Raw genomic sequence first — 24,032 nt, forward strand, 5'->3', positions numbered from 1 at the left:
GGAATAATTCACAATTGGTCCCGGGGTCTGGTCATCACTCTCCGATGTATCAATTACGTGAACCCACGTTGTTTCGCCCCCCTCGCTCGTATAACTCGAGATAAGAGAATACACATCCACAACAACGTTACAAAATCCCCCGTTACGAAATCTTTGCGTAACCATTTCTTTCACGAACGGGAGAGGCGCTTTCGTTCTTATTTACCAACTCGGTAATTATCACGTTCCTCGTACAATCACGGTCGACTTCGATATACTCGGTTCGCATCGCGACCGAATCGATGGAACCGGTCGCTATAAGAGTAAAAACAGAGAAGAACAAAAACGAAAGAAAGAAAGAAGTGGGAATATCGTGCCGGCAAGGTTTATTAACTTGGAAAATGACGAGTTAACTCGCGAATCTCGGTTATCTGCACAGTCGACCATGCTTTAATCGTCTTGCTCTCGTTTATCGCTGATATCGTTCACATCTAAATTAAGAAAATTGTACCTACTGGGGTAAATAAGGAACATCGCCAAGGACTAAATTAGATCCATCAATTCTGACTGAATTTCCTTTAGATTTTCTCGTTTCTTTTACAATTGCTAAAAAGAACCGCAGGAAAATTTTTTTTAACCGAGATCAGTATTGATTTCCGTTCAAAGGCGTGATCGTACTAATCTATTTGTTTTAATTATTATTATTTAAATTGTAACGATTTGTACGTAGAATATTTTGGTACGTATTAGAGCATGTACGTGCTATCGAAATTAATACTGACTTTTGTTTAGACAAAAACGTGACTGTAGATATCTATTTGTTTTAATTATTATTATTTAAATTGTAACGATTTGTACGTAGAATATTTTGGTACGTATTAGAGCATCTACGTGTTATCGAAATTAATACTTCTGTTTAAACAAAAACGTGACTGTATAGATATCTATTTGTTTTAATTATTATTATTTAAATTATAATGATATGTACGTGGAATATTTCGATATGTATTAGAGACCGACTTAACGTAAGATTTTCTTTTCTTTTCTTTGAAAGAATGAAAGACACTGAGTGATTGTTGAATAGTGGGATATATTAATTCTGAAATATTACCGACAACATATTACCGTTACATTTGGAAAAATAAAACATTTGGCAAACTATATGTTGTAATAACAGAATATTGTAATATAACATTTCATTTAATGTTACAGTATTTAACATGATACCAATGAAAGCAAATCCAACGCAACTACATACTTATCGACTTCTACGATTGGACAAAAACAGTAATTCAAAACTAGAGACACTTGACGCACTACATTTGATAATTACAAGACGATTACCACACAATTATCAACTTCCACTACAATGAAAACGTTTAGTCAAGCAGAACGATTCTCCTTTCAAACGTGTTACGTTTTACATAAATTTATAGTAAGTAGAACACGTAAATTTCTATTCCCAGAACATAAACACATCCAGAGCCGCGTACTAGAGAATCAAGACCCTATTACAAACTTCACTTGTTAATCCATCCAAGAGATATTTCACGGAGAATTTTTCGCGTGTGTCTTGTAAAGTAAACATAAATCAGAACAATTTAATGGCGTAGATAAACTCCTCTTTCTCTCCCTTTTTCTTTTTCTTTTCTTTTTTTTTTTTATCTTCGAGACTAACGAGCAGGAAGTTTATTAATGGACATTGAAGTTTATTAATGGAACTTACAGCGAAATAAAATCGCCCTTCTGTCTAGCTATACTGTCGAGATTTCGATGAATCGATAGGTTCGTACATACGTGCACATATTGTACGTATTATAGGCATTACTAAAAGCGTGATAGCATCGTTACTGCGGAGTTAAACCGAATTAATGCGATCTATTGAATAAACAGGTAAAAACACATTGACAAGAAATTGCTTCCAATTCGTCAAACGTCGTTATAAAGGAGCTACCGTTGGTCTCGCGAAGTTGGAAAAGTCGGAGATTAATGAACCGTTGAATAACGCTTTGACGAAGAACGACTTTCTATCTGTTGGACCAGAGAGAAACAGTGTATTACAGCTGCTTGATAAAAATCCGATAAGAAACTCGTTGAACTGTACGCAAGTTCTACGAATATAAAGATAGTATCTTGACCGGTGAATCGATCGTATCGTTGCGTGGTATTTTAATGAAAATTCAAACGAAGAGGAAGTTAAGATTCCGAGACTATAATCATTTTCGTTAATATACGTGTGCACCATCGGTATTGACTGTTTGACTTTCTTTTTTCTTTCTTTCATTTGCTTCTCACGCCATGTTTGGAGTAAAAACGTTGAAATATTTCATGCAAATCGTATTCATCTAATCTCTGCTATCTTGTAATTAAGAAATGAATTAAACTCGGATTGGCTCGAATGCAAAGGCAGCCCAACGTTGAAAATTTATATTCTCAAAGGGCGGGGGAAAGAACGTTTTAGATCTATCGGTTCTACATCTCCATATTCCCCGTATCAAGTTAAATAACTTTGTACACCAATTGCCGATCGTTGATCATTTTCGTTCGCCACTCTCTGTCGCGTCAATTCCCTGGCGTGAGACTAACGACTCGTGCAGAAATAGAAGTATATCACTTCGTGTGACAAATTTCGATAACTTCGAGATAACTTTACTACGACGGCTGATAATTACTAGGAAATTATGAGATTTCGATAAATTTACCAGTTTGGAAGTTTATTCACGCGATAAGAAACAACATTGATTTCGTTTTACACGTCGCTATGAAACGATAAGAAGCGATACATATGTACACAAGGACGCAAATGCAAAAAAAAACGTGAACTCTTTCGCGCGGACCCAAAAACTGAAACCGGAAACCGCGTCTCGACTACCATCGTCTCGGAAATGGAGCAGATTTCAATTCATCGAGTGCTCTCTATGTTTCCTCCAGCTCCATCCTTCCTGCATTTTCAAAAGAGAGAGAAGAAAAAGAATCCTAAACGCCACAAATCTCTACAATTGAAATTAAAACAACCCATCGAGTCTAACCTATCAAAACGAAACTCGGCTGTCTCGAGGCGAAGCTCGAAACTAAAGGCTAAAGAAAAGAAAAAGGTGCAAGGACAAGTACGAGACGTACCTCCAGGAAATCTGTGAGGGAAGATCCTTCCGTGCCTGGATAACAGCCAAGGATAGAGCGGATAGCTGTCCCTGGGTGGTTGATGAGGATGCGGCGGTGGATGAGGTCCACCGGGCGCGCCACCATGGGGATAAGGGCCGTGCGGTGGTCCATGGGGCGACGCGCCATGATGCGCCTGAAGGGCAACCGCGAGATTCGCCGCTTGAAAATGCTGCGCAGCGGCCAAATTCGCAGCCAACGCCAACTGCTGTTGCGTGTGGTACTCGTTCTGCCCGGTTTGCGGCCCCGTTGGGCCGTGTCCTGGCAGCCCGTACAGAGATTTCAATTGCTCAGCAGCAACCGCTGCCGCGGTTGCCGTGCCAGCCGGTGCCGTGAGGTAATTGGGACTCGGTCTGACGACTCCTGGTGGTGGCTGAGGGTGCGTGCCGACGGGAGAGTCACCGTGAGATATCCTGTGAGGTGGGCTGGGGCTGTTGTTGGGCGTCGAACCCCCGCTATGATTGTGGACCGTTGTTCTACCAAAATCTAAGTGAGTCGCGGCGGACAAATGATGATGATGGCCGTGGTGGTTCCCGTGATGATGATGATGATGGTGGCTGCCAGGATGCGACGGCGTCCTCCGAGAATTGGGATACGACTCGACGGAGGAACTACGTGACACGGGCCGATCGGAACCTTCGGAGTGAGCGCCGGGGGATCTCGTGGTGACGCGACGATTTCGAGGCGAGGACGAACCTTCGACAACGTCCATCGGGCTACCATCGTCTCTCTCGATCTCGACTCGTTCCAGTCGGTCCAGACGATCCTCGCGGCCCTGTCCACCACCGCCGACGATCGAGTCGATGCTGAAGCCGATCTTCGGCTTCGAGGGCACCGGTACGATTGGCGTCGGCGCGAGCGGCATCATCGTACGATTATCGTACGCCTGGCTGATGGACTGGCCACTTCTGCAACACGCGAGGACTCCAGGTAGCTCGATCGAATCAGGTCCGCCGCATGCCTGCACCCGCCCCGGTCCCGGCTGCCTCACCAGACCGAGAACGCTTGCCTGCCAAACGTCCAACCACGGGTTACTCCTCGAGAACACTTTGGACACACTTTTCGACGCACTGGTAACTATCTCCCCTATCTTGGGACTCTATTCCGACGTAAGTTATATGCTCTGTCTCTTTCTCTCTCTTTCTCTCTCGTCTCTCGAGTGTTCCTCGATGATCAATTATCGTCCGGTTCTTTTTATTAAAGGGTACATTGTCCGATTCGTTAATTTGTGCCTCGTACCTCGTGCAACGACGGTACCAGAGTATCCTTGCAGTTAATGTGCCACTTGGATCGTTTTCGAAATTCGCGACACTGTTACAGATCCCATCGTCAGAGTCATCACTGGTTCACAACAGACTCGTGCAGCGTCACCGAGGAATCATCCAGGAGATCCAGTCCACGATGGAATCTCGCGAAACAATGAAACGTCACCCACTGTGATGCAAAGCTGATGCTCCGACACACCGAAGCGTTTAGCTCACACGGCCGGCACACACTGCTGACATCCCCGGGAGACGGTGCGCCTCTCCATCGATGCCTCTTCAGCCCGCGGGCACACGAAGTTTACTCCGGGCGAAAGGGAACACTGGGCACTGGGTTGTCCCGGGAAAAAAAAAAAGAGCACAACTGTGGCCCGAACGAGCGTATCTCGAGAGCTCCAGCGGACCACGGGGCTCTCTGACGGATGTTTCTGGCACGAGAGCTTGCTAGTGTTTGAGCAAATTACAGGCTAAACGAGGCGCTCTTGGATGGTGGTGGGGGGACTATGCCACAGCCGTTTTCCATCCCTACCATCCTGCATTTTCACACACGGTGGGGGTAAAGAATCAACCAAAACTGGGCGGTACTTCGAGGTACGAACAGCCACGCTAGGCGTATACCAGCCTCGACACGATTGGACCGTTCTTCGAGGTAGAAACTTGCCGCTCGGCACCATTCACGCTACCCTTATTCCACGAGCAACGTACGGGGTGCAGTGGGGCGACGCATTAGTCGCCGATGGGCGTTAAACTCACGTTTTTGTCGTGCGATGAAAATGAGTCGTTTAATTAATACGTCTGGAACCCCTAGCTCCCCTCCCCTCCTTCTCCTCCTCCTCCTCTTCCCGTGCTCTCCCCTCCCACCGTCGCACGCAAGTCCCCCCACTCCTTATCCATCAGCCGCTTCGTTGCCCCTACTATCTTTTCACTCGATATCGTTCGCCCGAGGCTTTTTTCCTTCTTTTCCGGTCGTTTCTTCGTTCGTTCGTTCGTTCGTTCGTTCGTCCGTCTTCGAGACGGTTTTGGTTTTCATAGACGGTAGGCCCCGAAGACGACGCGACGCCGAGGGAAAATCTCGCGAAAGATGTAGGGGAGAGAGTATCTTTCTCGACGTGACTTCGTATACTGTTCTCGACTAGTATGCCGCGTAGGTACAAGGTAATAAGTCCAGAAGATTACGGTGGGGGAAAGTGATGTTAAACGAGCTACCAGCAGGTTGAATTAAGCTTCTGCCTCGCGAGATTCTTCGTGCCAGATTGTATTTCTTTCCGACGTTTTCCTCGGCTTCGGACCAAGTCCTCGCTATCGCGTTTTGAAGCTTCTACCCGCGTCAAAGAACAAAACGTATACGCGTACGTCTCGTTTTTACTTCAGTAACTGCTTGTTTTCAGCTCGTGTGACTGTATTTGTAGATGTCTTTCTTATCTGTGATGCGAATTTCTCAAACCTTTTAATTATTTGATTATATTTCTTTTCCAACTCTTCGATCAATTTCTTCCTTTTTGAGCAGAGTTAAAAGAGTTTTCCGATTTTATTTTATGTACGAGATATGTATTTTTACCCTCATCTGTTATATTTTGTTTGAACTCTTTAGCGTTCATATTTTTTTATTAAAATTGTGGATAAATGTTTTCCTTTTGGAGTAAACAGAATGTCAAATATTTTATACGTACAAAATACTTAATTTTAATTCATATGATTTCTTGTAGACGTCTTCTCATCCTTCATCTGTGACATTTTGTTCGAACCCTATAAGCTCATGCTCTTTTTTGAATTCTATGAGGAATTTCTTCCTTTTTGAGTAAAGTTTCAAATTTTCTTCAATTTCATTTCATGCGCAAAATTCCTTTAAGTAGAAACAGGAATAAATTACTTTTTGATAAGTTATTCATTTCTTAAGAAACAAATTACATTATGTTGAAGATATGAATAGCGACAATTTTTCTTCAATCCTGAAGGAGCAGCACACAATCGGAAATCATGGATCACAACATTATATGGGTCAGATACCAGGTAAATACCAGTTCAAGTATGATAGACAAGCAACCCTCACATCTTTTGCAAGAATTAATTCCTTTACCTAATAACCAACTATTAACTTCTAAACACAAGCCAAGAACAGGGAATGCCTCAATTTTATCATCATTTTGCACAAATCTACGTTCAATTACCAAATTCCCACATAAAGAGATATTCCCAGTTCAATACTACAAGATGAATGTTTAGAAAAATGAATGAAACCAAGTAGAGGAAAGGCGATCGACATTAAGTACATCTAAATTAACATCAATTTTAATTTTAATTGAAAAATCAGTTGAATTCAAAGAAGTTGTAATTAATTTATTAACGAGGTAGGAAATTTGAAAGACATTTCTCGTTATTATCAGCGGCAATGGGAACAAGATCGAGATATCTACAATATCCAGCTTTCCAGATCAACTCTAATCGATTCGAAACGAGGTAATTACTGGACGAGATCACGGTGCACGGAGAGTTATGAACGTAATCTGCGCAATTAAGGTGTCAGAGCGTACACGGTGACACTTTCTTCGACCTGAGCCCGCGAAACCCGAGAGGCCCAAGTGACGTATTCTAGTTAATGTCTGTGTTTAGATCGCCTAACGATCGAGTCGACACAACGGACCGGTGTTGAAACTCGCGGGCGAGAAATCGACCGGTCGAAACCGTGAAACCGTGCGATTCTTTGCGCAATTTAGCCGATACCAACGTCCAGATTTTCATCACTCCGAATGATTTCGTCCATAAAAATTATTCCGACGCCTAAAAAGTTGTAACTATTCAGTTTTATTTTATCGTCGAGTCCTATTTTTTTGAGAAACTTTCGGACATTTCGATTGTTTGCCATTTTTCATGGAAGTATAAGCACGACGTTTTGTATCGTAACATTTATTGATAATTTATTTAATCGTAATCAAAAATATATAATTTATATATTATATTATATTATATTAATATTATAATAGTATATTATAATTATATTATATTATATTAATATTATAATAGTATATTATATTATATTATCTTATATTATATTATATAATAATATTATATTATATTATATTAATATTATTATAGTATATTATATTATATTCTAATTATCGTAATTAAAAATAAAAATTATGCTTATATAGACCGGTTAACAAAGACTTGAGAACACACCTGCATCTTGTTTATAACTTTCAAAGAAAAATTGCTAAAGATATCATTTGCTTTCACATGTTTGCATTTTTAATACTATTTACAATTTGTTAATCAATTTTCCCTTCAACCCGTATCCTTTCATTCTCCTTTTAAAAACGAAGTGTCTAGAATTGAATTTTGATGACTCGTAATTTTAGTTTCTCTCAACTTTCTTATTTCCACAATTAACGAGAGAGAGAGAGAGAGAGATAACACTCTACGGATGTTCGAACACTCGTTTTCTGAATCGACACTGAATTTGCAATGCAAATGATCGTTCGATTAGTTTCTTGTGCCAGAATATTGATCCCCCTCGTGTCGCTGCATCGCGAAACATAAGCAGTCGAACCTGTTTACCTTTGAATACTTTGTAATTCTCTAGATTAGCTCGCGTATAATCATTCATTACGTATCTACGCCATGAAGTTTGATAAAAAAATCAGCTCGATGCACTTCCTCCATTTTCCACGAACGATCCTATCGTTGCGAAATTGTTACTTCTCGTTTGCTAACGTAAATAAGTGAACTCGAGGAAATTTGCCAGACACGGTTTGACTGCCTGTCAAGTACAATTTAGTTGTCCATTATCATTTCTATGCTTGACACGTAGAATTCTACATACTATGTTATTTTGTGGCTCTACATTTTCAAGGAAGTAAGGCTTTAATAACGCGTGTTTCAACCAATGATGTGGAACGTATGATTGGTAGTTTGAACGTATCAAAGCGATTCAATTTATTAAGGCGATTATGTTAAAGCGAATTTGTCGTACGTTCCAGAAAGTACACACATGCTCGTTTGGCGCATGAAATGCTGCAAATTTCGAGAATTAAAGTCGTTGGAAATGTCAAAAATGTTCAGAATTTAAAAGGAAATATCTTAAATATGGAAATTTTACCATTTGAACTCGTATCTCACGCTGGATGACAGTATTCAAATTTCCTATAAATTTGGAAGTTGTTACACTTTAAAAAAATTATACAATGATAATAATGAATAAATAAATAATAAATACTGAGTCCTATCTCTGTACATTAATTTATCTAATTTATCTCAAAATAAATACAAGTGGACATTGAAAACAAATCGAGCTGGAAGAGTTAAAACCCTCCAAAGCACACTAATATCACACTACATTTTAAATTAATTACGTTTATTAAATATTTGCTAAGTTTAATTATGACTTAAGTACTTTAAATTAAATTTATTATGATAAAATAAAAGTTTCATAAAATGGTGTTTGGCCTACATTCAATTTTAATAACTCGAACCAAATGACTTGTCTTAGAAACTTACAATTAGACACTTGACAAGACAACGAATTTAGAAACTTGATAAGATAAGTATCTCAAGTCAAATAAATATCAAACTCACGCTAATAATTCAACACTCCGGCTTCTTCGCGAAATTACAATTCCAAGGATCCGTTTGATATTCTACCTACTAGCATTTCTTCCATTTACTCCAAAATTTTCTAAAATTCCACGAAATTTAAACATTCTTTGATCCTTAATGAGCTATTGGTCCTTCATGAATTAAGGGTGCAAACAGGTGGCTACCAACTAGGCAAAACAAATGCTACAATACCGTTTCGCTACGATATATTTTTGTTATTTTCATTTTCAATCAGCTACCTGTTCACTATATCCGTAACTCGTTAACTATAGTATAAGTTTGTCAAAATGTTACGTTCAAACTTCGTCAAATTTTATCAATTATACAAAACTCGATGTGATCCATATCCGAACATCGTAACACCACCCAGTTACTGCTTGGACGCAAACAGATTGACGAATAAATTCGGACCAATTGGAACTCTCTAAACTTCTAAGGTTTCACCCTCTTAGAACGTAATGTTTCCGGATTTTAGGAGCGAGAGGACGCCACTGCAAGACCATGAAACGAACCATGGCTAGCCCCCATGGCGGAGGCCGATTTCTCGCCCCTACCGTGTACGGATGATATTGCGACCGGTATCACGTTCCCAACACGTGTGTAGGTGTACGACACGTGGAACGGAAGTGGGGGTATTCAACATGGCGACTCTGCACACATCGTACATGTCGGTGCACCAATGCGCGAGCAGCGTGCACGCCCGTTCCCAACGGTTCTCCTTTTCCTCTCCTCTTTCCGCTCGTGTTCGCCACCCGCCGCCGCCACTTCTTCTTCTTCTTCTTCTTCTTCTTTACGTCTCTTCTTCCATCTCTGCTTCTTTGGTTCTCGCTACCTCCGCAACAAACAATTTTCATCCGATCTTTACACTTCGATCTTCCTTCTTTCCATCTCACCCTTTTTTTTACGTTCTTCTCTCTCTTTTATTGCATATATTTTTCTTTCTTCGGAAGTAACGAGCGTGATGGCAACTAAATTGGCTTTAATATGTTCTTGGAACGACTCCTTCTTGCTTTTAGCTCTGGAGCCTTTATTTTACTTTTCTTTGGCAAATTTTGAGATTCTTAATTTATCACTTTAGTATCAATAATTTTGATACTTTTGAGATTCTTGAGATGACGAGTTGCTTGCATGTTTATTCTTTTTTTTTTTTTTTTTTTTCAAATATTACGTCGGAACGATTACCTTCTTTTGTGCTCTGAATCATCTGTCTTCTGTGAATTTTGATATTCCGAGAGAATAAAGTGTAAAGTTGGTTGAGAATTGGAGCCTTTATTTTACTTTTTGCGCGATAGGAGATTTTCAATTTTATTTATATCAATTTTGAAATTTTAAATATCTTTTTATCTTTTTATCTTATCTTCGAGGGATTAGACACGTGTAAGTAAATACATCTAGAAATTAAAAAACTGAGTGGCCTGACGCTCCGAAATTGTTTTCTCAGAGTCCACCTTCAAGCCTTGAAATTTAGAATATAAAGTAAACGATTCTGTACGCCAGTTTAGAAAAAAAATATCTTGCAAATATCCTCGAAGCTCATCCAACAAATTCATCGTCAAACTCGAATGATAAATCCTCGCTAAATTCAAATTGGAAAGAAATTTAGTCTTTTCCAAGGAAATCCATTAAATTCGAACAATACGAAATCTTTACTGAACTTCAATTCGTGAAAACTTATCCCCCAAAATGGAAAAGCGGAGAAAATCCACGGACTTCCAGCTAAGCACTTATCTACGCTTAAGCTAAAATGTATCATCGAAGCGTGCGAACTGTCTCTTGTGGGAATTCCTAAACTCCAACCCAACAGTCTATCCATCGATCTAATACGTTTCGTCGCATGTCCAAGCGACAGAAGAGCCGAGTACCAATCGAACAAGCCTTCGAGAAATCGAGTCTAACAAACGAGTCGAAATAAAACCCCGTCCCCTTTAGAAAATTTGCATGCACTTTGTGCATAAAGCGAAGTGGCCGAAACCGAATAAGCCTGCGAAGTCCCTTCCACGACTGACCCACACCTGTAAATCCCTTTTAAGGCACTCCGAAAGACATGGACGCCCGTGGCGATGATTTTTTACGACTGTTGCGCGTTTCTCAAAGGTGGGCACGAACAACGAAGCGGAGAGAAAAGAAGTAGGAAAAATAGCTGTCGAGATCGAGCTAGGAACGTCAACGATACACATTCACGACACTCTGTGAAAAGGTGTCGATCATTTTCGTATGTCGTCGGAGAGAAGAATGAAACGTTACGTATCGCTTTTTAAACATCACATGGGTATAACATGGTGTGACATTCATCTTTCAAGTATTGCGTGTCATAGTTAAGTCTTTGATATTCATGCGTTGCTTTAAGCACGAGAATGTTTCATTGTTTGTTGATGAAAATATTTAAAGAATCTTTAAAAAAAATGCCTGATGAATAATTTATTAATAAATAAGAAAAATATGTTTGTCCACGTTCATTTGTTTGAGAATTAATTTTTTTTTATACTGAAATATATATATATATAACATATATATATTTATATATATTATACAATAAAATAATACACATCTACGTCCAATAAGAAGAAAACGTGATAAATGTTGCATGATATCTGAACTCACTATGACACTTCGATGTACTTATACTTCATTCGTTAATAATTCGGAAGATATCGACTATCTCGCCGATATACGAAAAATATTTTTCTTTCGACAATAACGAAATCCACTGTTCAAAAATTCAATTAAATCAATAATCAGAATCTTTTTGCAATATAACTATTCTTTTTTTTTTTATTAATTTATCTATAGCGTTGTATAAAGATTAAATATATTTATCTCCTGCGTAGGATATCTTTTATTTGCAACAGCAAATCGTCTACTGTTAGAAAAGGACGGCAGGTGGAAAAAGTGAGATTGAAATGACAGAAGACAAAAAAAAAGGAGGGTCCACTGAATTTTCGAAGCGGAGGAAACCAGAGAGAGAGAGAGAGAGAGGAGGCGAAGTAACGTGTATAGTTGCTACACTCTGGTGAACTGGAAAATAATGTGAAAAATCGTTTCTGGCGAAATGGCTCGTCGAAAAGTCCGTTATTTCCTATATTAAAACGAAGGGCGATTCGTTAGAAAGTATTGTCGGCGTCGGAGAAAAGGATATAATGGAAGAAAGAAAAATAGCGTTGGAGCTCGCACAATCGGCGACACTGTCGGCCATTGTATCGGGCATTGTTTGAAACCCTCCGCAACAATGAACTCTTTTTCTGTACGCGAAAAAAAAAGAAAAAAAAAAGAAGAAAACCGGCGAGCGCCTGCAGTTTATCGGCAACTTCCCGATTTCACCGTGGTTTTGCTCCTTTTTTAAACGAACTTCTTCGATTTCCACGCCATTTCCGTACTTTCTTCCTAATATTTTTTTTCTTTTCAGGAGGGGGGAGGAATTTCTTTCGTTCTTCTTTTTTTCTTCATTCCTCTTTTTTATTTCATTTTCAAACGAGTGGATATTGTCGAGAAATTTGACGCTTTGTACGGATACAATGGATCAATTAAATCAACGAATGGATAGTCAGAATTCTGTCCCTCAGCAGCTTGAAAGAAATTGGAGTAAAGGAAGTAAGAAGCTACAGTCATTTCTCTCGACAGTACAAACTGCTACTTTTTTCTCTCACAGACAGATAGTGGGCGAATATTTGTACAAATTCATATTTTGCATAAAAATAATTGAAAAAAATAGGGCCTAGATAAAAACATTAACTCTTCAACATTATAGATTATAGATATGTATAATTTTTCATAAATGCATAAAAATCTGTAGTTTGCCTATAAGATAAGTAGCAATAGGATACGTTCCAAGACATTCTGCGAATATTGAAATCCGCGGATAGTAGCATACATACACTTTTTTATTTAAAAATCTTAGGATGCCTTTTATTTTTGATCCTACAAACTGGAACGTCAACGTCCTCAGTGAAATTTCACTGGTGAACTTTGTGAAACAAAAGACATTTCTATTCTTCCAAGAATTTCTAAGAAATTCTAAACTCTACGAAATCTTTCAAAGCCTTTAATTTAAAAGCTGATAGTACAATATATAATAGCGAAAGAAGTTCATCAAGTAATCCACAATTTTTTTACATTTTTTTGGAAGCTTAGAAGAACAAAAAAATTACTTTTCTAATGAACACCTGACACTTGACAGATTCTTTTTCGTGTAAAGTATTATCTAATTTGACAGTTCTGTGGCAGATGGTATCATTTCTTCAATCTTCGATTCTTCCAATTTTGAAACAAGTAAAATCATGCTTCAAGATTTTTGAGGGGAAGTGTAGATATGTATCAACCCTTTGCGCTCAAAGTATTCCTTCCCGAGCATTGTCAAAGTTGCTTTAATCGAGAAAAAGTTCAAGTGCAAAGAGAATACACGAATAATAATATACACGAATGTGTTTTGAGACTATGTGTTTGCATAAAATAGTTTAATTTCATTTACTTTTTATATATTATCGTGTCGACTGCCTTCACACTCGATCTAACTAGAGGCACAGCGAAAATTCGCGAAAGATCACACAGATACATTACAGACAAATCGCACACTTCAACGCTTGTTTTCTCAAGCCACGGTTACTGACAATAAGTTCGCGAATACGACGGACTTGTCAAATGTATTTAATGGAAATTTCACTCGCTCCAAGTCAAGATGTCAATCGATGAATATCATTATTGCCTGCAACTTAAATATCTAGAGAAACCGATATAGAAATCCCAGAAATAAGCGTCACGTCGCGAGGAACACGACCCTAGGACGAAGGAGGGGGAAACAAAATTACACGAAGAAAAGATGATTGAGAAAGAAAAGAGAAAAAGAAAATTACACGATTCACAGGGAGCCTAAAGTTCAACAAGTTGAATCAACGACGTCTTCTTCTACGATTCTGCGCCCTCTGAAACATGAATAATCGGCCGGACAAAAGGGCCAGGCATAATCCTTGGAAATGATCGACGAGACATCGCGTACGATGCGCACAATGCCAGCGAAAGAAGTCGACGCGCGGTTAAAGATTACATTACAGGCAAAATGGCGTGCTTAATCAGGCCATTTATTCGCCGAGCAACGGGCCGTTCTATCGTATGAAAAGGGAGGAAGGTTTTTGTACGAGTCGCCGGGGCCTCCTCCCCACGGAGCAGACTCGTATTTTCTCGCATTGTCCGCTCGTCGCCATTGTCAGCCGGTGCCAGCCGCGTATCGATTACATGTTACAATTATAATAAGCTGGTAATGTCGGTGTAATGTAGCTTCCGGGGGCCGACTTTTCGCGAAAAACGTCCACGTTTTCTCTTGGTGGAAATCTGCACGTTTAGGGGGATGAAGCACTAAACAGAGATTGAATTACATTTGAAAAGAATTTACAAGTTAATAATTTTGTTACGTGAGAATTGACAAGATAATAATTTTGTTCTGTGAGAATTTACAAATTAATAATTTTGTTCTGTGAGAATTGACAAGTCAATAATTTTGTTATGTGGGAATTTACAAGTTAATAATTTTCTTGTATGAGATTTTACAAATTAATAATTTTGTTATGTGAAAATTTACAAGTTAATAATTTTGTTCTGTGAGAATTTACAAGTTAATAATTTTGTTGTGTGAGAATTTACAAATTAATAATTTTGTTGTGTGAGAATTTACAAGTTAATAATTTTGTTATGTGAGAGTTTACAAGTTAATAATTTTATTTTATGAGAATTTCCAAGTTGATAATTTTGTTCTGTGAGAATTGACAAAATAATAATTTTGTTCTGTGAGAATTTAAAAGTTAATAATTTTATTTTGTAAGAATTTACAAGATAATAATTTTGTTCTGTGAGAATTTACAAGTTAATAATTTTGTTCTGTGAGAATTTACAAGTTAATAATTTTGTTATGTGAGAATTTACAAGTTAATAATTTTATTATTTTAAATTTTTAAACAAGAGATCTTTTGAGAGAGAGGGGGAGGACAGAGAGGGAAAGAATCGTCCTCGTTTGTTTTGATGAAAAATTTTAAAATCCAATATCGCGGATGCGGTATTTTCAGGCCTAGAATAAAAGCACTGCGATGGTATATAGCGAGATCACGCTGACATTCAATTACGGTCTACTTATACATAGAAGAGGCTTGTTGAGTACATGCATCCACTTGATTTGCCCATTTTCAAGCTAATCGCCCCTAATAAGGAACTTCGAACGTCCAATCAAAGAGGTTTTCCATTCCCAGTTAAAAACTAAGATCGACGATGACGTATTGTGAAATATTTGATTAAATAACATGGAATATTCTATGCTGTACAATGTAATATAAGATTAGATTATCAAAGAATGTTTAAAAATTACTATTTCCGTGAAAAATTTTCCAAGTACCAATTGGAAACAATGAACAATTTTTCTCGTATTAAAATCCATAAAAATGTATGAAACTCTTTCATATGAATATTTCGATGAACTTTGTGAAAGATTCTTTCCTATAAAATTTTCTAAAAAGGTTTCCTTCCAGAAAACATTCCGAAGAATACGAGAACATATTTCACGATGAAAAAATTTCCACAAACGTATAAAATTATTTGTGCGAAAAAAAAAAAATTGTTATGAAATACGAAACGAGAAAAAGAAATTAACAAATTGATCCTGCGGAATCTGTGAAAATGTTTCGTAATAAAAATTCCTCGTAATAAAAATATATATACAAACGTTGAGAAAATTATTTCTTCAAAAAAAAAATTCCTGAAGGAAACAAAACGAAAAAAGAGGTTAATAAATCGTGTTTAGCTGGTTGAGAATCACTGTCGATTCGCGGTCTCCGTATCTTAAATAACTGGCCGGCACCTATGATTTTCTCGGAACAACCGACGGCCCGATTAAATTGATTCGCAAGCTCCAACGCCGGTGGAGAAGCAAGGAGTTGCGAGGGGTTGAAAGGAGTGCCGAAGTAGGTAGGCATAAACGAGGCCCTGTTTCGCCTCGGTAAGTAAATAAGCTTAAACGAGCGCATGACGACACGACGTTAAATTCCGCGAGCCTGGAAACAGATTCTTCATCAAACTGTACGCCAACAGAAAATCCTCGCTGTAATACTCGCCCTTTCTTTCAAGATTTTCCCAGGTATTTGTAAAATTTTGGGAGGAGAAATTTAGGAAAATGCAATACGGTTTGGAATTTTGAAATTTTCGTACTTTTAAGAATTTCTTTTAGGAATTTTTAAGTAGATGACTCTCGCGCATTTTTAGGGCGAGTAAGTGCTCGCAGATATTTGGAATTTTTGTATATTGAAAGAAAATGGCAAAAGATAAAAGTGAAATTACAGGAATTAATATGGAAAGTTACATGGGAGTTAAAATAATAAAATGACAGAAGTGAATCTAGAAAATTTCAGAAAAGACTGAAATGAAAAGTCAGCAAATACTGAACAAGCTCTCGTACACATAATATAAATGCCTCGACATTTAAAGTGTTAAAGGACTTGAAAGAATTTTGATATTTTACCAACAACGAAACTGGCTACTTAAAAAAGTAGAAGAAACAGAATATCGAGAATAACGTTTTTACATCACGTGCTATAAAAAAAAGAAAAAAAATTCAGACTCGTATGAATATTCAACATTCAAGTCAAAAAACCAGCAAGAATCAAGACAACGTCTCGGTCTCGAAGATAATCAGACGAAGATAATTCGAACGGGAGTACGAGAAAATTCCCAAAATTTAGATGGCGGAGCCCGATACACGAACAGGTGATTAACAACTCTTTCAACGAGGTACTTTCGCAATCTCTTCTCAAGCTGCAACGAAGGAGGAAATAAAAAAAGAAAGAAAGAAAGAAAGAACACCGAAATACGGGAAACAAAACGAAGAAGCACCAGAGATCCAACGAGGAAAGCAAGCTGGCACCATCTTCTTCTTCCGTTCTCCCTTCTCCCCCTGCACCAAGCCATTTTTAATCCGCGCGACACACCGCGACAATCTCGTCGAATCCCACTGCAACGGGCAAATTATTGGCCGATGCATGTTATTACCGTACTGTTCTGTGATCAGAGCCAATATCGAGACCAGGCATCTGGCCCTCGAACGAATATAAAAGTAATCGCTCGAAATTAGGTGACACGGGGCCATTATCGCTGCCCTCGTACAATGTACGTACGTTGTAAGCAACGAGGGACCAACGAGAGAACAACCAAGAAGAAGAGAGACGCGAACGAGGGGTGAGGGGGAGGGGGAGGGGGGGGGGAGAAAATGAGCAAAAGGACGAAAAAAATGGAAAATCAGCGCCAGTTACCTCCCACCTACGTACAAATTCGAGGGGAAAGGCGAGATCGAACGAGGCGAAATGGAAGGCGAAAGAGCGAGACGGATCGAAGGGTTGGAAAGGAGGGAGAAAACGAGATGGAATCATGTTCGAGGCCATCATCGGACGATTACGCATACTTGCTGGCCCATTATGGCTCATTAAAGGGGCCCGATCGGGCTTATTATGTGCCGCGGACCTCCTCCTGGCTCCTTCTCGTCGGGCTCTCCCTCCCCCTCCCGCCCCGCCGACCCTCCCCCACCGCCGAAACCACGGTGAAATATAATTTTCGACAAGCACGAAGATAGTAGGAGGGCATCGACCGAAAATTAACGACTCTTTAGGGCAAATTGATCGGCCGTGTTCGCACTCGATTTTTCTCCCGGACGCGAAATGCCAGCGAAAGAGAGATGGGCAACGGGAGGGGGAGGGGAGTTCGTGGCCAAGGGAATGGAACGAGGGAGGAAGAGAGAAAGAGAGGGGAAGGTGGTGGCTCGTTGGCAGAGGAAATCGACCGAGGTAAGGCGGAAGCGCCGGGGTCTGCCGGGACTCGATCGTGAGAAGAGACTGCCGATCTTCAGGGAAGATCGGTCAGAGACCCGCCGGAAGGTCGACGCCGGATCGACGTCTCTCCGTGATGTTTCCTCCGACTTGTCTCGATTTCCAGTCCTGATTCTCGGTCTAATTTTCCAAATTTCAGCTTTGGCAAACTTTACAGAGAGAAAAACAGTGAACGTGGATTCCTGTTCGATCAACGTGACTGCGGATTTTTTAACTATCGGATCTAACGGTTTATTGGTGAAGATCGTCGTCCTTCAGTAATTTTTTACTTTCGTACTCGATGTTCGCCTCAATTTCTATCCCGACTTTTTTCTTTAAATATGAAAGCTGCAAATGGATGCTATCGAGAGCTTGATCGTGGCTTTTCCACGATCTTCGAGTAATATCTTATTTTTCTATGCGATTCCTGTTTCAATTGTTATTGCCACTTTTTAGAATGAATTTAGAACTAGATGAATTTATTCTGTCTGTAGGGCACACAATGTTAAATAATATTTTTGATTTTGCAACGATTTTGAAATTATTTGATAAAAAAATATTGCACAATTCATCAAGCGCGGAGGAATTCTCTCTTAATTATCGAACATTCTAAATCGGTTCACGATCAACGACGGAAGTTGCAACTGTTTCGTTTCAGGGGCTACAAATCTCCGTTTCTATGTTGCAAACCTAGCCAATTAGCGAGGCATCGTGCATTTTCAGTTGCAATTCCAGGCAGGGGAATGTTTACTTAGAGAAATACAGGATTTAAGTATACGCTGACCCGTTGTTACACGCAAGATCTGGCAGAACACACGCAATGCATCTATTAAATGCATCGCCGTTTCCTGTTTGCATAATCCCCTTAAGATCCAGCCAGTAAAAGTACCCGCAGCAATTTATCCGATAAAATGACGCGAGGGGAAAACTGTACAATTATTTATATGGAAATAATTACGTTAATACCGGCCCGATATTGGCCATTTATTATCTAATCAAATACGCAAGTAGATAATAGTCTGGTGTGCGCTGCAATAATAATCATCTTGAGAAACTAGAAAAGGAAATTCAGTATCTGATAGAAAGAAAGAAAAAAAAAAAACTCGGTATCGTGCGAGAGGATTTAGCTGAAATTATTCCAGCGAATCGAATACCTGTGCTATCCTTATGTACTATATCATCGTTCAATTAAATATCAAGGACGATCAATATTGTACAAAGTAATTCAATTTCCTTTTTTTGCTTTAAGAAAATTAAAATATTATTCGAAGTCACATCTCGATATTAAGATAGGTATTACAATACTTCATCGAATTTGAAAACAAAATTCAATGTTACATCTTGAAATTAAAATTTCACAATCAACTTCTCAATGTTTAAAATACGTTCTTAATCTGCTCTTGTAAGGAATAATTTTAATTCTAAGAAACAGTCGTGAAAATAACTTAATTAACAAGGGGACAAGTTCAGATTGTTTTGTCCGTCTTTTTCGTCATTTCGACATATCTTATTCTCCCAGCGAAATATCATTAAAAGAATAATTAAGAAACACAAAAATATGATGCTTACTAATTAAAATAATTCAAACAGTTCGCGTAAGTTGAACGGAGAACGAAGAAACCTGATATTCACTTCGTCCACCCCCATTTTCATGCAAATTTCCAAGGAAAAATATAATCCAAAGGAGTGATTTCAAAAATCCAAGAATACAACGACAATTGAGACGACTCGAAACGCAAGGATAAATTCCTCGAATTATGAAACAAAGGAACTCGATATCCTCGTTCTCCTCTACATCTGACTAGCAACTATAAATATTCCAGAAAATCGGATAAGAAAAATAATGGAATACATCGTCGACAGGTCTCGGTAAAACAAGCATGGCTAATTATCCGCAGGCTCGATTTCAATTAACTCCGCGATATTCAGACGCTGCGAGCGTCACGAAGGAACAACGTCGTCGGTTGTTTACGAGCCATGAATAACCATAAGTGTTCGGACACGTTACATCACACCAGTCTGCGTTAATTACGCCAACAATTAACCCCACTTTCGGCGACAGGATCGTACACCCTTCTGATAATCTATACGCATCCAGGATCGAGTAATCGTCTGTTTAATTATAATTTAAAGTTGCTCGTTAGCTCCGGCAACGAACCGAACATTTATCAATTAAAAAATGGCCAATCATGGCAAATTGACGCTCGTCGAAAACGCGCCAGGACGTAATTACGATTGGCCTTCTCCCACCGAGTCGCTTTAACGTTCACGTCGGCGTCGATCTTACAGCGGTCTTCGTGTATGGAAATTAGTCGAATATTTGTTGCACCTCTTGCATGAGAAAAATTCGGAACAGAAACAAAATTTACAGAAATTTCTATGTAAATATGAATAAATCATTTCTATATCTTCTAAGATTAATAAATAAGAGTGAATCGAATAAAATGTCCCTTGCAATTAGCTTCGTTAAAAGTGCGAAACTCGTCACTCGATCTCTCAAACGGTAAAATATTTTCCTATAAACAGCAATAATATTGTAATAAAGTGGATTCTCCCAATATTAAAGAACAAAAGAAAAAATGAACTTACCCTAAGGATATCAAGAGATCTCTCCCTCGCTCCAAAAATTTCACTCTTCCGTTCCGTTGGAAGAAAAAGAATGCGAAGAAACTACCCCCTCGATTTCAAGACCTTCCACGTATCAGACAACAATACCACGAATTAAAAGTTCACCGACGTTAATTAATTCCATTCTCCTGACAAAGGGTCAGAGTGCACCAAACCCAGTCACGAATATTTCTACCCTACTAGAATCTTTTCACGAACCATATATTCTTTCACGAGAAATCATCGCTGCCGGTCACACGCCCACCCCCTCTTCCAAAAAAAATAGAAATTCCCGCGAAAGAAGATAAGATGGTTGTCCGTATAAGGCAATTATAATCGATTATCAGCCGGGAACCCGTGTCCTGAGGAGGATCCACGACGTACACGAAAGACGTTACTTACGGTCCATGAATATCCATAGGGCCCGGGGAGCAAATCGTGTGGCTGGCGTGCTTTGATGATAGGTAACCATGTGTAATGGAGTGCTAACTACCGGCCACCTCACGAACCAGCACACCTTCCTCTTCTTCTTCTTCTTCTTCTTCTTCTTCTTCTTCTTCTTCTTCTTCTTCGTCCTGGCAGCCAGCGGGGAAGCAAAACGCCCGACGCTAGAAGGGAGGAACGGTTCGCAACGAACCTGCTGGCCAAACAGAAAGGGTGGGAAGAGGAACGAACAAACTAGGAGGAGAAACGAACGAAGAAGGTGTAGCGAGAAGAGAAAAGGGTAGTGAGAAAGAAGACGAAAGCGAATGGATTCCGACGATGGAAGAAGGAGAGAAGGGGTGCAACACCGAGGAGAGACCGTGCAGGCATGCCTGGATCCTCTTAGTTTCTCAAACAAGGAGGCGGTACCTCACAGACCAGTGGCAGTCAACCGGTACCACTACTTGGTACTACACAAATATCGCAAAAATCCTCTCGGATTTTTACGTAGAGAACCGACGTAGGAATTAGTTTGTTTTAGATTTGGAAGAGATTCTCTGAATCAAGTGAATTCTTAGTTATAAGTTTTGCGTATTCCAGGCAACTGAATCGTGAATTTTTGTATAATACGGAATTTTCAAGTGAAAAGTCTTCCTGTCGACAAGATAGAACGTGAAGAATCTACAAATCACAGTTACAGAAACTCTTGCCAAAAATTCCTGCCCATTGTCTTAGAAATCTCCATTTCCAATTCAACGCAACGAGCGGGGAAACTGGTCTCGCAACTTTTGCCGGTGGTTCAATTAAGATTTTTATCTACTGGCGGGGAACAAGCAGTTTCGAGCTACGAAATATTCTATTCGATAACACATTCCCTGAATAAAACAGCCGTACAATATTTTCTCCTCGCATTTTCTTTAGTTTCCAACGAAACTGGCGCGCGTGATGCGTTTGATGTTGCTCGATTCAGGACACGAAACGATTCAACTCGTTAAGGATTACCTGTAAAGCGTAAACTGTCTAAAACCTGTCCGATAGGCAATATCCCAGGGAGATTAATAGATCGGCATTACAAAGTAATTAGCCGGCAATTAAGGATGACCGAGGCTCTCCGAGCCGAGAACATTAATTGCTCGGCGTAATGATACGTTCGCTCCAATAAACGAAGATGAACGAACGTGGCGACGAACGTGGTTGCAAATTAGGGATGGGATCAAGTCCAATATGTACTTTACGAATCCGAATCAAGTTCCAGTATCCAAGTTACGTTTCATCGATTTAAATACTACTCGATGGATATAAAAACGAGCGAGTACGCTTGCTACAACGTATTCGTTTTATGCAAGTCGGATTCAATGAACAGGTACAGACAAATTTAATGCAAATCTCGATTCCACCTCTACTGAAAATCAACCCGTGGAGAGGAGAATTCCTGAATGCACAACATGCTTCTTACTCTCTTTATCCGTCGGCCACGAAAATTGCCTGACACCGAGAGACGTGAAACAAGAAGCGAAACGGAAAATAAAAAAGAAAATAAACGAACGAAAGGCAACCGGCCAAGCAAAGAATAGCTCGCCGTTTTCAAACAGGAGAACAACCTCCGAATGATCACGCGTAATGGTGAAAATAACAACTCAACAACAAGTGAAAACAACCGGACTAATTTTTCTAACTGTTAGACCACTGTTACAAAACACCCGGGTGACATGAAACAAGTACTCGAATCACCCAACAAAACAGCACGATGGAACACGATGGTATCCGGTTAGCCGATGGAAATTAATCGATTAATCACACGCTCAGTTACCGATAAGAAGCGAAAAGAGAAGAAAAATCGCGAGGGAAACGAGAGGCGAGAGTAGGAGAGAGTAGAGGCATTAATTCAATTAATTTCTGCTCGATGAAACCCAATGGGGCCCGTCGTGGAAACAAATATCCTAGGCTGCGGTATTTATGCACGTATACAACGTACAGGGACGGTAATAATCGGCGTTGATGGAATTTTCATCGGCTTCCAAGCGATCTGTATAAATACGTATCACAGCCGCATGGTGTGTGTGTGTGTGTGTGTGTGTGTGTGTGTGTGTATAGAGCGGACCGAGGTTCGCGGATTGCGTGAAGGCCCTCATCATCGTCATCATCATTATCATCATCATCATCATCATCATCATCATCATTATCATCATCATCGTCTTCCACGCTGGCGTGTTTGCTCTGCAGCTCTACACGCGAACGCGTATAAAAAGCGAGCAAGTTCGAACGGAGCCCGTCATTACCGGGTTATTACCTAAGTATCGTGGGGTGGAAACTGGACCGCGCGTCGACGTGTTTGGCGAAAAAAAATCCAAATCTTTTTGGCGCTTATTCGTGTATTTATAGAGCACCGCGACCCGGTCGGACGCTTGCCCGTGCAGATCGGCATTTTACAGCGAAATTAAGTAAATTTAGACGTGGGGGGATGGGTGCTGGATGGGTGAGACTTGGGGAACACAAGGGATGATTGGAACTTGTTCGATACTTAAGAAGATACTGTCTCTTTCTATTTTATAAGAAGGTTAGCTTCTAATTTTTCATTTCTCGTTCAATGTCTTAAAAATTTATCAAGTTATTCCAACATGCTCGACAACTAAGAATTCTTCTAATTATCCTCAATCGTAATAGATCTTACTCCATGACAACTTTTATACCTCTGTTGTACCACTCTCTGTTGTACCATCCTCCTAAGTTTTTAAATACACTCGTATCTTAGGAATTCAGCAAACAGCACAGAATTGAAAACCGACGGTATCCTCACGTATCGAAAACCACCCCCTTTACCAAATCACACGTTTCCCTCGAACGTTCCTCGACTCGGGCTGGCAGTTCGAATTCAAAGGCAATTGAATCGTAGCGTGGTCCGTGCAAAACGCACAAAAGCAGAGAGGCGAAATCCCGATAAATCATAACCCAATTTCAGAAACGATATCAATCGCCCCCCCCTCCCCCTCCCCCCTCGTTCTCCCTGGTTCCTTCCGTTTTCTCCTGCGGTTCTGCTGGACCAGGCTACGATTTATAAAGCAAACACCGTGCAGCACCCTGCAATCAACCTACACAACGCGCCTTCTTGGTTTACCAGGCTGCACACCAATCTCTCTCTCTCCCTCTCTCTGTCTGGCTCTTCTTCACTCCGCCACTTCTT

The 24,032-nt window shown here is 39.7% G+C and overlaps 1 protein-coding gene across 1 annotated transcript in view; it reads right to left on the reverse strand.

The window, feature by feature from the left end:
- Window positions 1-4,473, reverse strand: part of LOC122534590 (homeotic protein empty spiracles-like) — a 51,237-nt gene extending 46,764 nt beyond the window's left edge. Inside the window, exon 1 of the mRNA XM_043665373.1 lies at window positions 3,100-4,473. Coding sequence (XP_043521308.1) covers window positions 3,100-4,006 — 907 coding nt within the window. The 5' untranslated portion in view covers window positions 4,007-4,473. The remainder of the gene's footprint in view (window positions 1-3,099) is intronic.
- Between the last annotated feature and the right edge of the window lie 19,559 nt (window positions 4,474-24,032).

The sequence above is a fragment of the Frieseomelitta varia genome, unplaced genomic scaffold (genome assembly GCF_011392965.1).
Source record: "Frieseomelitta varia isolate USP_RPSP 00005682 unplaced genomic scaffold, Fvar_1.2 scaffold_615, whole genome shotgun sequence".
In the NCBI taxonomy this organism is placed as follows: Eukaryota; Metazoa; Arthropoda; class Insecta; order Hymenoptera; family Apidae; genus Frieseomelitta; species Frieseomelitta varia.